Raw genomic sequence first — 15710 nt, 5'->3', positions numbered from 1 at the left:
TATCTATTAATTGACATTCTATGAACACTGGCATTGAATCCCTCCTCATGGCAGCAGTCACATCTAATATTAATCTATCCTAATATTAATGCTTATTGATGGTGTGCACAGTATCAGCAAATTTTTTTTTTTAACCTTTTTACTAAATTATTTTCATTTATTTAATCAAATAAATGTGACGTACTGCACCATATAAGTGACATACAATGTCACTTATAATATGGCGAAACTTAAAATAAACATTTAATATGCAGGATTTATCACAATAAAGTAAATTCTCAGATACAATTTTATTTTAAACCCATCTCTGTACCAAATAGACAGAGACACAAAAACAGTGTACAAAAACAAACATCGATAGAAAAGTATGCTTATATCCAAATGTCCAAAAATTAATGAACGTTGTGACATAAATTGCAGAGAAACAACGTTATTTTCAGAGAACAACAGGGTAGAATACCAAACATACATGTACAAATGTACACTTTTCTATATGCATGTCTTTATACAAAAGTGTCAATGCAACTCGGTTCATTTATGGTTATTTTAAGATAGATCCTTTTAATGACAGAATTTTTTCCTACCCATCACTGTTCACAATCAGTACTGGGAAGGCACTTTGCAACATACAAATATCTGAGAAAGAAATCAAAAAAGATTCCAGTGATGCAATAAGCCTTAAAACAACACAAGACAAAAAGTTGTACAGCAATAATCGAGGGCTTCCCTATAACTTTGATTTTGTAAATAAATAAAGGCTGCAAATATTCAGATCACGTTTACTGTTAGAGGCAGACAATGATTGTTATTACTAGAAGCATAATTTACTTAAATTACAATCTGACATTAGCATTGATAAGACAAATGAGTGCACTGAAGCTATATTGTACCATAGAGCACACTGATTTTTGTGTGCACTGCTCAGCGTGCTTTGGATTTTAACAGTAAGCCTAACAAACATATACTGTAACACAATAAAATCATGTTTTGGAGAGCCTCCGTTATCATGAGTGACCGCTTGTAACACCTCTGCAATGTTGTACTCTCTGCCTTACCAAATACATTTATAGTACACTAAACTATTAGCTTGGAAAGTAAAATAAAAGGAAAGGTAACCAGTATGCACACTGCATTTAAAGTAACATCCCAGGGGAACAAGGTAACACCAAAACACAAATACTTGCATAATATCAAAAAGAAGCAACAGAAGTATGGCTCTGAACTTTAAACATATTCCTCCATAGAAATATCCATTCATTCTCCAAGGCCAAGGAAAAAATCTATATACAAGGATCCCAATCACATAACGAACAAAATTGGCCATACATTTGTGTGTGTGTATATATATATATATATATATACACACACACACACAAATTTCTTGTGTGTGTGTGAATGTTACAAATGTATAATGACAAGACTTTAAGTTCAACAGGAATGTACTGAACCTCTTAGAAAAACTCTGATATATATATATATATAATAAAAAAAAAAATAAAAAAAAAGATTAAAAAGTCCTCTGTTTATATTACATTCTGGAGATAAAAAGGACATTGGAGAGACCACAGCATACACACGTGTACTCACACATACATGTCATTATGCTCATTTAGACACACTGGGGCTCACACTGTCCTCCTGTCAGGTGCATGATTTAAGAGGAAAATAGCACATTGCAACTCTACACAAAAACTCAATATATACCTTTTTGTAAAGGTTACTTGGAAACCAGTATCAATAAGTTAATAAAATATATTCTTTGCTTCTTGCTATATCTTACAGTGAAACCTGAAATTGGTCCCTGTTGGACACAAAACTGAATTTTGTTTTGACCAAAAAAAAAAAAAAAAAACAATCTGTCTCAGAACTATCAATGATAAAAAGAAGAAATCACAAAAAAGTACTATTCTAACAGCCATTATTTGGGCTGAAATTGTTAAGGATTTATACTCCTTACATTTCTTGCCAAAGTAATTTATACACAAGAGCACAAGATTGAAAGATTCTCACTAGTTTTGTATGCTTGACTCTCAGAACCTTAAGTCTCGATGCCTGATGTAGCTTTGATTCTGAAAACTTCTGCATTTCATTGTAATTCTGTTAAAATTGTAATGCTTGGAAATGTTATGCTTTTTTTAATTGCAAATGCACAGACATACAGTGGGTTTCAAAAGTCCAAATGTGGTATTCAAAATCACATTTAAACCTAAAAATGTAACACTTTACAAATAGGTTCCATTTGTTAACAGTAGTTAACATGAACTAACACTTAACAAGACTTTAAACACTCTTAAAACAGCATTTATTAATCTTGGTTAATGTTAATTTCACCATATACCAATATATTTTTAAAATCAAAAGTTGCACAGTATATGTTAACATTAGTTAATGCACTATGAACTAACACTTGTATTTTTATTAATTTACATTAACAAAGGTTAATAAATGCTGTAAAAATACTCACTGACCACTTTAAGTACATGTGTCCAATCAGCCAATCGAAGAAATATCATGATATAAATTGAATAGGAAATGTTTAAGATGGTGTCCTGTTTTATGGTCACTAATCAAATAAGCAAAATTTGTGACCATGTTAACACTTTTGTACAAAAAGTTTGATTTCCTTGCTTCCATGGAAGCACACAAAACGCTCTTCAAAAAATTATCATATCATGCTTGGATAACATGGATCATCAGGTTTTGCACAAAGTGATACTGATAATATATTTGAGTTAAAAAAAAAAAAATAAAAAAAAGGGGACTTTTCAACCCCACTGTAAATTTCCATTGTACAGTTACCTACTGTGCAAGTCTGGGCAATCAATATGAAATTATCTGAAATACATTCTGAAAATGTTTGGGGCATTGGCTTAAATTTTAAAGTAAACTTCACCCTAACTCCACAAATATGGAAGCAGAGACATAAACATTTTAACATGTGAAAAGTAAGGTGGTTTTCATGACAAACCTTTAAAATTAGTATTTGTCAAAAGTGTAAACAGCTGCTTCACACCAACATGGAATCAGAATGACATCCATGATAGTGAAGTCAAAACATTAACAAACATTATAATAGTAAGAAATATGTGAGAAAACAAAAAGTAGTCTACATATGGCATCAAGGATTATAAGACAAAGACTAAACTCGCAGTTATCAAATGTTTGGTCGTCCATTAAGAGCAGGATTATACTGTAAGAAAAGTCTATATCTCCAGGGGGTCATTTATCCTCTAAACCCATTCCACTGCTGCCCATCTCAGTGTCCACTAGTGAGGAGGCAAAAGCTGACTGGACAATCTGAAAGCCAAAGGATTCAAGAAGTGACATATTTTGTTGGGGGGAAAAGGGTGAGGCAAGGTCACCCAGACTGGAACCCGCCGCACTCCGTTTCTTATGAACCCGGTGATGGTGCTTGTTGAGGTAAGACTTTGTGCGGAAGGTCTGGCCGCAAACGCCGCAGACAAACTTCTTTTCATGGTCTGGGTTTTGTTTGGATCCGCTTGGTGACGTCACTGTGTCGTCAGGCTGCCCATTAAAGATGAAAGAGGTGACCTCCAGTTCTTCTCCCTCGGCTTTCTGCTCATGCTTGAGCTCGGTTCCATTGGAGAGGTCACCAAAAGCCGCGTCCGAACCATCAGAATCCTGGTGGGGGCATTTCCCAGCATTCTCCTGCCCGTCTGAGGTAAATACAGAGAGGGGAAGGGGATGGGAAGGTCAGGGTGCAAAGAGGAGGGGGACAGAGAGAGGGGAAGAGGGAAGGAGCCTTACATTAAGCGAGATTTGTAAAATAAAAAAAATAAAATCACGGTTATCTGAACTCTCTTATTACCAGAACAACTTTTGTGTATTTGTTTCAAGTCAAAAACAGCTTAACTTGTACTAGTAATCTAGTATCTAGCTCTATTAGAAATAGTGATATTCAGTTGTTTTGCTCATCCAAAAATAATTTTGTTGTCACAAGTCATGAATTTCTGCTTTTGACAGAACGCAAGGATGCGCCATTACATTGGGGCTTGATTGTGCTGTTAAAAATCTAAAACGAATCCTACTGTACATAACGGAGTCTAAATTTTTCTTTTTGAATTTGATGGATTTTGCTGGGTTTTATGGTAGTTGGAGTTACATTGCTATTTCGGTTTGTTCTTCAAAATTGTGAGATTGCAGTGCCACAACGCAAACATACCCTTATTTATGTGCACAGACATCATGTGTGCTGGATAACTGGAGTGTATACTGTAAGTGTGTTCGTTGTGCGTAGATGGAGTAAGACAAACACTGAAGAAAGTCCGGTTGGACCGAAACGTTTGTGTCTTTTTTTTAATATGCACAAAGCACTTTATTTGCACATTTTTGCATGAACAAATAAAAGAAGAACATTGGATATCTCAGCTGACAATCCCTCTTTTTGTAAATAAATAAAAGTGAGTTGCAATTTTTTTCCATTTGGACTATAGGGATTGAAGCATTTGCACTCACGTCACTTGTTTTTTGTTTTTTTTACTAAGGCGCAAGATCTCTTTTTTTTATATGATTATACGCACAGACAAACCCTACACTAATTGACACACACACACACACATACACACACACATAAAGAGACACACACAAAAAACCTCATCTCTGAATGTTCGGTACAATAACTTTCCTTTAAGGAATAGTTCACCCAAAAATTTAAATTCTGTCATCAGATGTGTATGACTTTCTTTCATCTGCTGAACTCAAATGAAGATTTTGAGAAAAATTTCTCAGCTCTTTTGGTCCATACAATGCCAGTGAATGGTGACAAAATTGTGAAGCTAAAAAAAAATAAAAATCACGTAAATCAGCATAAAAGTAATCCATGAGACTCCAGTGGTTAAATCAATATCTTCAGAGGCGACATAATAGGTGTGGGTGAGAAACAGATCACTTTCACATTCTTCTTTTTGTGTTTTTGGTGATTCACACTCTCCATGCAAACCTACCGTGCAGGGAGAAGAATTTCTAGCAAAAAATTACTTACATATTTATCTGTTTCTCACCCACACCTATCATATGACTTCTGAAGATTTAACTACTGGAGTTGTATGGATTACTTTTAAGCTGCCTATGTGCTTTTTGAAGCATCCACATTTTGGCACCCATTCACTTGCATTGTGATAAACTACAGAGCGGAAATATTCTTCTAAAAATCTTAATTTGTGTTCAGCAGAAGAAAGAGAGTCATACACATATGGGTTGGCATGAGGGTAAGTAAATGATGAGAGAATTTTTATTTTTGGGTGAACTTTCCCTTTAACCTCAAGCTGAGCTTAAATTCCATCAGTTGCACATGAATATTATGATAAAACTCGGTTTTAGATGGTTTTTATGGACCCCGATTGCTAACATATCAATGCTATTTTTTCAGAGGCCTAAAGAACATAAAAGTACAGGCAGGACATCATCTCTTTAAACTTCCAATCCAATGAACAGTATAATTTACACAAAACACAAAAGGCCATAAGCAGGTGTTGTCAGTATAGCAATCAAATGAAGATCAAGTAGATTCTGAGGTGCTTTCATCATAAGCGAATACAAATTTAGCAAATTGTGAAACAAGGATTAAAATGAGACCAATAATTAATTTAAATGTTCATCCTGTCAGAGGTTGCGTTACTGAAAAAAATGAGAAAATTAATTAATGCAATAATTATTTTGGGTATATCAAGATGATATCAAATAGACAATTGAAATGACGTGTCTATATACTTATCTGGGAAATTAAAACAAACATGACAGTTAAACATAGATGAAATTTTACAACTCAGTCCATCAGAATGGCGGATAATAATGATCATTTGTAGCGCAAACTCTGTGTCCTGTACCCCTTTTCTTGTACAAGTCAACTGAATTTTGCAGTTTTCACTAATGACCAACTTCGGTTAGTTTATAAGCTACTTCTAAAAATATGCTTTATACTCCAGTGGCAGATATTTGCTCCTGACTCATCAGCTGTCACATCCAATGTCCTCACCCCATTCCCACCCTCCATATGGCCCATACTGACCTGTAAGAGGCCCATGAAGCGGAAACCCTGCTGCTCCAGAAGAGCGGCACTCCCAGAAATAGGGAGTTGGACATGGCTTGCCCAGGAGCAGCTCAGGCTGCAGGCCCAGGGCAGGAGGGACAGGCTGAGTTAGAACTGGCCCAGATAGCCCCCGAAAAGACCCCTCTGTCTCGGGAAAGGTAACCAGGCGCCGGCGACTGGTGCAGAGCTCTACACCGCCAGTAACCGCCCCAGCAATGTAGTAGTAAGGGATATGGATAGAGGAAGACAGAGAGGCCAAAGGGGGACAATTCGCAGTCAAAACAGACAGATGACCATTAGCTTCACATCAGTTCAGAAACCACCAGAAATTATTAAAAAACCAATTGTCTTTCCAAAGCTAAAAATAATAAATGAATCTTTTTCCTTCATTACATGCCAAGCCAGCAGCTTGAGTGAGGCTGTAATGAGAATTCTGTACTGATGTAAAGTTAATGACGCCTTTCTGATGCATTTCTGTATTTTTTTTTCTCACATGAACTACCAAATCCTTAAACCAAAACCAGTTCTCACAAAATACACCTATAAAGATGTTTCTTATATTTGCTTACGCGGAAATAAAATGTTAATGATATAATACACCCTATTAAGTAAATTCTGCCATTTACTCATCCTCATGTTGTTACAAACCCTTTGATTATGCCTAAAGAGATGTTAGGTATTATGCCTTACTCAACATTCACTTTTATTGCATCTTTTTTCCATACAATGTTAGTGAATGGTGACTGAGGCTTAAATTCTGCTTAACATCTCCTTTTGTGTTCCACGGATAAAAAAGTCAATGATTTATAAAATAGGGTGAGTAAATAATGAAACAAATTAATTTTATGGGTAATTATCCCTAGTTAATAGTTTGCATTATCTTTTCCTCACTTGAAAAAAAAAAAAAAAAATGCTGGGAGTCCACAAAGATATAAAATACTTGGCACCTATAATCCATTATTTGGGAATCAAGGAGAGATTCTAAGAAACTTAGTCCTATAACAAAATGCTAATATACCGTATTCTTCCTATCATCTCCAATAAGGATATTCCCGACCACAAGCTGCTGGATTTTAAGGCAATAATTGTTTGAAAAAAGGTCCATTGCATCAACACACAAAATATGTGTACATGTGCACTTATATGTGGACATGCATGGATGAAGGTTGATCAATTAATGCTTGTTAAGCCAGCACTTGATGGAGATGATTGTAAGCAACAAACAGAATGGGACACTTGGCCATGCTAAATTGGTCAGCAGCAATGTAAGTGACTAGCATTCAATAGCAGACAAAGCTGATTGACAGGGCTGCAGCCTGTAACTGTTTTTTAATTCATATCCTTATTCAACTATGGTATCTCAATGGTAACTTGTGTAAAAAAAAAAAAAATAATTTAACATTCTAATTCTTTTTTGTCATCAGCCAAATGTTGTCTCTTGTGGATTACTAACTTTTAGACATTTACATCTGGCATCTGCCATTGTCATCAAAACCCCTGAAGACCCTAACCAAAAGGATTGTTTATGTATGCAATATTCCATCTCCCCATCTGACATATTAGCATTAAAGGAATAGTTCACCAAAAAATTAATTCATCATTTACTCACCATCATGCCATCCCAGATGTGTATGACTTTCTCTCTTCAGCAGAACACAAACAAAGACTTTTAGAAGAATATTTCAGCGCTGTAGATCCTCACAATGCAAGTGAATGGGTACCAAAATATTGAAGCTCCAAAAGCACATAAAGGCAGCATAAAAGTAATCCATGTGACTCCAGTGGTTAAATCCATATCTTCAGAATATAATAGGTGTGGGTGAGAAACAGATCAATATTAAAGTCCTTTTTAACTAACAATCTCCACTTTCACTTTCTTTTTTTGTCTATTTGCATTCTTTGTGCATATCGCCACCTACTGGGCAGGAAGAAGAATTTATAGTAAAAAAGGGCTTTAAATTGTATCTGTTTCTCACCAAATCCTATCATATTGCTTTTGAAGACATGATTTAACCACTGGCGTCTAATGGATTTATGCTGCCTTTATGTGTTTTTTGGAGATTCAAAATTATGGCAACCATTCATTTGCATTGTATGGACTTACAGGATATTCTTCTAAAAATCTTCATTTGTGTTCAGCAGAGGAAAGAAAGTCATACACATCTGGGGTGGCATGAGGGTGAGTAAATGATGAGAGAATTGTCATTTTTTGGTAAACTATTTTACATACAACAGTATATTTTTAACTTTCCTTAATGTGCACCTTAATCAACTGCATTGGATTCCTCCTTAAAGGTATAGTTCACCTAAAAATGAAAATAATAATAATAATAATAATAATAATAATAATAATGAATTTCTCACCCTCATGTTGTTCCAAATCCATATGACTTTTGATGGAACAAAGAAAGTCAGATGGGTTTGTAATGATATGAGTGTAAATAATGACAAAATTTTCATTTTTGGGTGAACTAACCATTCAACGGTTTCATTTGTGCATTACTCTTAGTGAGATCCGAAAAGAGTGAATGACAGCTTTTGAAGCACAAGCCATACTTTCAACAACAAACAACCTTTCTCATCCATTGAGAGAAAAGTCCTGAAAGATGGTGTGACAGAGCAGAGGGACCCAATTTTGAACAAAATATCCCTCATTCCCAGCAAAGTAATATTGCGATAAATGAAATAAAGCTATAGTAATACATAAGCTCAGCACTACAATCCGTGTTTGCGGGTGAGATTTTATGCAAGCAGATGCAGGATCTGTTAAGCAGCAGTGAAAAAAAACAGCAAGTGAGCAAGCAACAATAGACGCTGTGGGGAGAGGCTTGCTTGCCTTCCACTGCGCACTGGCGTCCTGAGTGGTAGGGGGTGCCGTTGTGCATCTGTGGTCTGTTGGAGCGTGGTTCGGGGAACTGATGTGCTGCAGAGGAAGGGAGCATGGACGAGCTGTGGTGCGTTTTTACATGCACCTTTAAGTATGATGCTGTAGAAAAACCTGAGACCATCGGAGGAACAAGTAGGTAAAAAAAAACAAAAAAAAAAACAGAACACCACGTTGTCTTATTAATCGGAAGATTCTTTTATGGTCTTGAAGATTATAAAGGAAAAGGGTGTATTGTATTCCAACTATATTTAAATTTCCTTTTGAACGATAAACTAATCATTCTGTCATCATTTAGGCCTACTCACCCTCATGTTGTTCCAAAACCGTATGACTTTCTTCCGTGGAATACAAAAAGAGATTTTAAGCATGTTAGGCACTGAAAGACTCAAGTCACCATTCACTTTCATTGTATAAAAATAGGATGCAATGAAAGCGAATGTTGACTGAGGTTGTAGGTCTCTTACAAACTGCCTAACATCTTTGTGTTCCATGGAAGAAAGTCATACAGGTTTGGAACATCATGAGCGTGATAAAACAATGACAGAATGGGTGAACACAAGTCTTTTTTTTTTTTCCTCACTCAGCTTTCTGCTATTACAAATAAGCTAATCAGAAACTCTTCAGCTGTAGTCCATTTAATAATCATGCTGTTAAATGTTAAAGGCCTGAATCATGTCACCATACATTTGTAATAAATGAATGATGCTTTCATGCACTTGTCTTGTAAACTGCATTTGAAATATCCTGACACTCTTTGTCTGGTTTCAAAGACCCCATGAAATGGTTCTTAGCAGTTTTTTTTAACATGTTGACGTATCGCAGAACATACATAGCTTTTTTTAAATGGCCAATACCCTTTAGTTTCATCACAGCCTGACAACTACAATTGACAGCTTGTAACATGGACGAAAGCAAAGAAGACGCATTTTAAAATGAATTCAAGTCACTTCCTTCATAAACAACTAATAGTTGGGAAAGGAAATAATGTACGAGTGTTTGCCCAACCAAAAAAAATACCAACCATGATCTGCTACTTGCTATTGCCAGTCAGAGGCAGGTGGTACTCATAATTCGAGCATTTTATTGGATAAAAATGTGTATGCCTGTGCTCATAAGATGAGTATAGTCCATTTTCTCAAAAGTTTCATTCAAATTAAAAAGCACATATCTGCTAAAATGTTGCAAGATTTGAGGAGTACACTAGCATATAGATGGCTTAAAAGCTAACACACATGGACTAAAATCCACAAAACTCCCATTTTAATTTCATGGGGTCTTTAAACTACCATGGTAAGGAATCAGTGGCAACAATGCAATAAATCATTAGCTAGGTATCAATTTAACCCAAACACTAAACAGTGCAATCTTTGTAGTGTGGACAAATTCTCCTGTGTGTGTGTACAGTAAGTGACACCTTTATAAATAATTTTCAATGAAATGTGTGACCAGTACCTTTGTTGCATATTCCACAATAGTTATGAGGTCCTTCACTATGTTTTTTCAAGTGGTCAGTCATGTAGGCAGCGCGGAGGAATTTCCCACACACTTGACATGGTATCTTATCTTCGTGGCATGCCAGGTGTGATCTCAGACGATCTCGCGTTGCAAAGGATGCATTGCAAATCTGTAAAATACCAATGTATAGTTTATAAGAGGGCTTGAAATTAATATCTGAAAATGGGGGATTTCCACCACACATAGCTCATAAGGGGAAATTAAACACTTTTTAATTTGTGGTTTTAATACTAAAATGTTTGAAATTTTACAACAATCTTACCTAAATCTCACAGAGGGCTACTTTTCTCAATTCTTAACTCTAATTTTATTCAGATGGAATTATTTTTTTTAAGTGCACAGCCTAAATTATGGCCCTTCTCTTAAATCATTTGTTTCCCAGCAAGATGTGATGCAATCATGTGCTGACTTACATTTATGTTGTTGTTCTTGGCAGATACCTTCAACAAATATTTTAACAGGTAGTTAAAGGGCAGTTCACCCAAAAATGAAATTTCTGTCATCATTACTCACCATCAAGCTTGTATAAATTTCTCTCTTCCACTGAACTCAAATAGAGATGTTAGGCAGAATGTCAGTCTCAGTGGCCATTCACTGTCAGTGCTATTTATTTTTCTCCATACAATGAAAGTGAATGGTGACTGAAGCTAACATTCTCCATAACTTCTCTTTTTGAGTTCCATCGAAGAAACTAAGAAAGTCATACAGGTTTGCGACAACACAAGGTGACAAGGTGAGTAAGTGATAACAGAGTTTTCATTTTTAAGTGAGCTATCCCTTTAAGAGTACAAGTCAATGCTCACCAGTTACATTAAAAATAGCTGTTTAATGTTGACAAAATGCATTGAAAATGTTAAATGAAATCCAGAGAGAGAGAGACAGGCTTTTGCAATATGTAATGTATATTAAAGGTGCACACAGTAATTTTAATATGTTTTCCTCAAATAACGTCAAATGTTTACCTGAAGTGACTTATCCAGACGTGTTGTTGATATTAAGCGTCTATGTGAGAGAGGCAATGAAAACGGATTATACCTTAGATGCTCACAATTATTTCCTCAGTGGAGAGCTTGGGAATGATCGCTCCTGTTATAACAGTGTTTTTAAGCAAGTCAGGTCAACGCTCTCGGGCGGCTATTTTCTATGTAAACAAGCAGCATACAAGTGCAGCTCCTATCTACTTGAATGGGAAAAGACCAAAATCCCCAAAAAGGTTGGTCAAGATTACTATCAAAGAACATGTTTCAAATCAGCAGTAAAATCTGAAAACACTGGTATCATAAATTATGCTTCTTTACCTCAGATTACAGTAAAAAAAAAAAAAAAAAAAATCCCAGCTTGTTTAGCTAATGCACATGTGCGTTCACGAGTTGATTGACAGATGATGTCTGTATCTAAAAGGTAATTGGCTCGTTTACCTGGAAGGCAGGACTTGCTTTCTACGTTCTACATTTCTTGTCTCTTCCTTCTGGATAAAAGTGTCTGCTAAATGATTAAATGTAAAAGTAAATGACTTGCAGAGCTTAGTAATCGTGTTAAAGTCACTATGAATGAAGCGCCTTGTGCTGTTGTTTTCAATGAGGGTGCGTTCTATTCAGAAGTAATCACCCCTATGCCCTTCGAAGACTTTACCATTCACTGTGAAAGCTTTGAAAGGCTAAAAGGTGTTGGGCTCAAAAATAAGGGTCAATCTGAACTCACTTTTTTATTGGAAATTCTGTTTGAAGTGATCTTACAGCATGACTATCATGATTTTTCTCCCTTTAAAGTACACTTCAGAGGGTGATTTATCCCATTTGGAATGCACAACTAGCAGGAAATGTTCAAGGAACGGAACAAAACAAAAAAAAAACGACACTTCCTTAAATAATCTTGAAATGGTCTATAGGTTTGGGAAGACATGAGGGTGAGTAATGATGACGCGATTTAATTTTTTGGGTGAACTATGCCTTTAAAAGCCTAAAACAAAGTTTGAATAGAAACATTTGTTTGAATGTGACCAGTTCATTTCATGTTTCTTACCTGACATTTATGAGGTCTCTCTGTGGTATGCACCTGTTTAATATGTCCATTCAGATGGTCTGGCCTACAAACCAACACACAACACAAATGAACAAGTGATTTTAGTATATGCAAAAAACAGTCGTGGAGATTTTTTGGAATGCACTCACCTTGAGAAACCTTTCCCGCAGCTTTGACAGACATACGGTTTCCCCACCGAGCCGTCGTGAGACCGTACATGGTACGACATTCTATCCTTGCGTTTGAACCGCAGCCCGCACACCGGACACGCATATGGCTTCTCGCCCGAATGTGACAGCTTGTGTCGGTTCAGGTGGTAGACGTCTCGGAAAACTTTCCCGCACAGATCACACGAGACGTGCCGCCTCGTTCTCTCGCGCTTACGGTTTTCCGTTGGCAGTCCGTTTCCCTGGAACCTCGGCTGGGATTGAGAGATCATCGTCGGCCCGTCCACGGCAACCAATTCCGCTCCGGTGCTCACGGTCCCATGTTGCGTCTCGTGGTTTCTTAACTGGATGTCATCGGGGAACATTTTGCCACAGACCCCGCACGAAAAAAGGCCTTCGTCCTCATTTTGAGCAGCGCTGTTGTAGGAAATCGGCTCCACTGTGGGCTCTTTTTTAGGTCTTCCTCTGCCTCGTTTAGAGCTCGGAGATTCCTCAGTGCTCAGGTGAAACTCTATCGTGGAACCCGGTAACCGATCAGCTGGTTGCTGACTCGGATCAGCGCTGTCACTGTCTGTGTTGTTGGTAAACAACGCGCCGTTGGACACGCTCCCGTTTGACATGTCCACGGGCAGGAGGTATGACAGCTGCTCCGTGGCCCCGGCGCTCCTAAACAGGCCGTGCTCTCCTCCCCGGGCGGGAGGCACGAGAATCTGCACGTTGGATTGTTTGATGACCTCCTGACAGATCTCGATGACCGATCGCATCAAGAGAAACTTCGCCGCTGTCATGAGCTCCGGGAAACACTCCAGGCGCACCACGATCTTGGAGGTGTACGCAAAGTCCAGGATGTCGCGAAAAACTTTGGGGCTGATCGTATGCATCTCCAGCTCCTTGCTTTCGCCGTCACCTTCAGTCTGACAACTGAAGACCGACTCAAAATACTCACTGCACGCCGCCAACACCGCCTTATGGGCAGGGAAGCTCTCCTCTCCGACGCGCAAGATAACATCGCAAAATCTGCCTCCATCTTTTCTCTGGCCGTTGAGGTTGTGTAGCATCTCGGCGCTGTGTTTGCTTACCTGGTACGTGTAGGAGGAATTCCACGGCTGTTCTGTCCTCTCCATGCCGCCGTCATTCAACAACCGAGCCTTAAAAATGCATACGAAATAAGAGGTAGACGAACGCAAACGGATGACAATAAAGAGAAGCACTCAGCAAAGACCACCACTCCTCGCCAGTTTAGCATCTAACATGTTAGCAGTGGAAAAATGGCAGCCCCCCAGCTTCCTGTGAACTTTGACCTTTGGTTGGAGGGAGGGGGGTGTCGTCCGTATTTAATATTTTCTGTTTTGTTTGCGGTTTAAACCAATTTTTCTAATCAGGCGCGAGAGATACCATTCAAACTCTGAAATGGAAGTTTGGTGGATGAATGGGGCTCGTCTTCCTGGTTTTCAGCGTTATGAATTCACATCCTTGTTTTCCAGTGAGCCCCCTCCCCCAAATGTACGCCAGACACTGAACACATGACAGTAGACTGTCCCTCTCTTTCATAGACAGTCACTACTCAAACATGTATGGTAAACATGAAATAAATTCACGCGAACATGGAAAACTTTCTTTCGTCTAGACAACTCTGAAAGTCTCGCCTGTTGTAACAGGCAGGTAGGGACTAATCTAAATGACAGATGAACATATCAAGCACAAAGACAATAGAGAGGGGCTAAACTGTACAATGGCTTTGCTTTGTGTGTCTGGTTATTTATTTGGCTCCCCTTTGTTTGCTTAGCAATCAGAGGTACAAACTGCATAGGATTATTAGAATTGTTACTTAAAAAATAATCAACCTATTGGATTATTGTTTTTGTGGGGGGAGTGGAATTTTCAACTTCAAAAATGAAAATTCTCTCATCATGTACTCACCCTCAAGCCATCCCAGATGTGTATGACTTTCTTCTGCTGAACACACAGGATGATTTCTGAGAAGAAAATCTCAGTTCTGTAGATCCATACAATACAAGTGAAAGGTGGCCAGAACTTTGAAGCTCCAAAAAGGACATAAATGCAGCATAAAAGTAATCCATACGACCCCAGTGGTTAAATCCATGTCTTCAGAAGCGATACGATAGGTGTGTGTGAGAAATGGATCAATACTGAAGTTTTCTTTTATTACAAATTCTCCTCCCTGCCCAGTTGGTGGCGTTATGCACAAAGAATTTGAATCGGCAAAAACAAGTGAAATTGGAGATTTATAGTAAAAAATATTGATCAAATATTGATCCGTTTCTCACCCACATCTATCATATAAATTCTGAAGACATGTTTTTAACCACTGGAGTCATATGGATTACTTTTATTCTACCTTTATGCTTTTTGGACCCCATTCACTTGCATTGAGAGGACATACAGAGCTGAAATATTTTCTAAAAATGTTAATTTGTGCTCTGCAGAAGTCATACCCATCTGGGATGGCATGAGGTTGAGTAAATGAAAGAATTCTCATTTTTGGGTGAACTATCCCTTTAACCGGAGCTCAAAAAAGGCCAGTGCTATGTGAATGTGAATAATTAATTTCTTACTCTACTGTTGAACAGTGGCTTCTTATTATATTGCATTACTGTACTATAAAAACAATGGGCCTGACTTAAGAAAATTCTTATGTAAACTGTCCCATTATACAATTCTATAGAACAATTTAAGCAAGATTGTTTTACTTACAAATAACACATTTGTTCTGCTTCTGTTTAATTAATAAGTCCCAATGTATGGGAAAGAAAAAGATGTGGCCACAAGACAGGGTACTGAAGTATGGAAAACATAATAGGGCTTGGATATGCATGGTCAAAATTGGACCAACTGAAATGTGATTTACAGAGGAACTGACTGTTGCAGAATAAGGACATGCCTTGAAATGAACTTGATGTGTAACGGTAAGGGGACTTTAGTGCCAAAAAGTGTTCTTGAAAGTCTGAATCTACCATCTTCACCACAGTTTACTTTGAAGCAACAATCCGTTTCCACTTCACCTTCCTCTCTTTCCTCAAAAGATAATGGCATTGTTTTAACAAAAAAA

General features: G+C 37.5%; 1 protein-coding gene across 3 annotated transcripts; it reads right to left on the bottom strand.

Moving 5' to 3' along the window:
- Positions 1–236: 236 nt before the first annotated feature.
- On the bottom strand, positions 237–14964 carry patz1 (POZ/BTB and AT hook containing zinc finger 1). 3 transcript variants are annotated; one of them, XM_051711787.1, is made up of 6 exons: positions 12623–14964; positions 12474–12537; positions 10389–10560; positions 8886–9047; positions 6029–6238; positions 237–3677 (listed from the first exon to the last, which is right to left on the bottom strand). In XM_051711787.1, the coding sequence occupies exons 1-6, from the start codon at positions 13762–13764 to the stop codon at positions 3220–3222; spliced, it is 2208 nt and encodes a 735-aa protein (XP_051567747.1). In that variant the 5' UTR covers positions 13765–14964; the 3' UTR covers positions 237–3219. The 3 variants fall into 3 exon arrangements, with proteins under 3 accessions (XP_051567747.1, XP_051567748.1, XP_051567750.1); XM_051711788.1 differs by lacking the exon at positions 6029–6238 and having other exon boundaries at positions 238–3677; XM_051711790.1 differs by lacking the exons at positions 6029–6238; positions 8886–9047 and having other exon boundaries at positions 238–3677.
- Positions 14965–15710: the final 746 nt, after the last annotated feature.

The sequence above is a fragment of the Myxocyprinus asiaticus genome, chromosome 12, assembly GCF_019703515.2.
Source record: "Myxocyprinus asiaticus isolate MX2 ecotype Aquarium Trade chromosome 12, UBuf_Myxa_2, whole genome shotgun sequence".
NCBI classification, from domain to species: domain Eukaryota; kingdom Metazoa; phylum Chordata; class Actinopteri; order Cypriniformes; family Catostomidae; genus Myxocyprinus; species Myxocyprinus asiaticus.
This window is presented reverse-complemented; position numbering and strand designations above follow the sequence as displayed.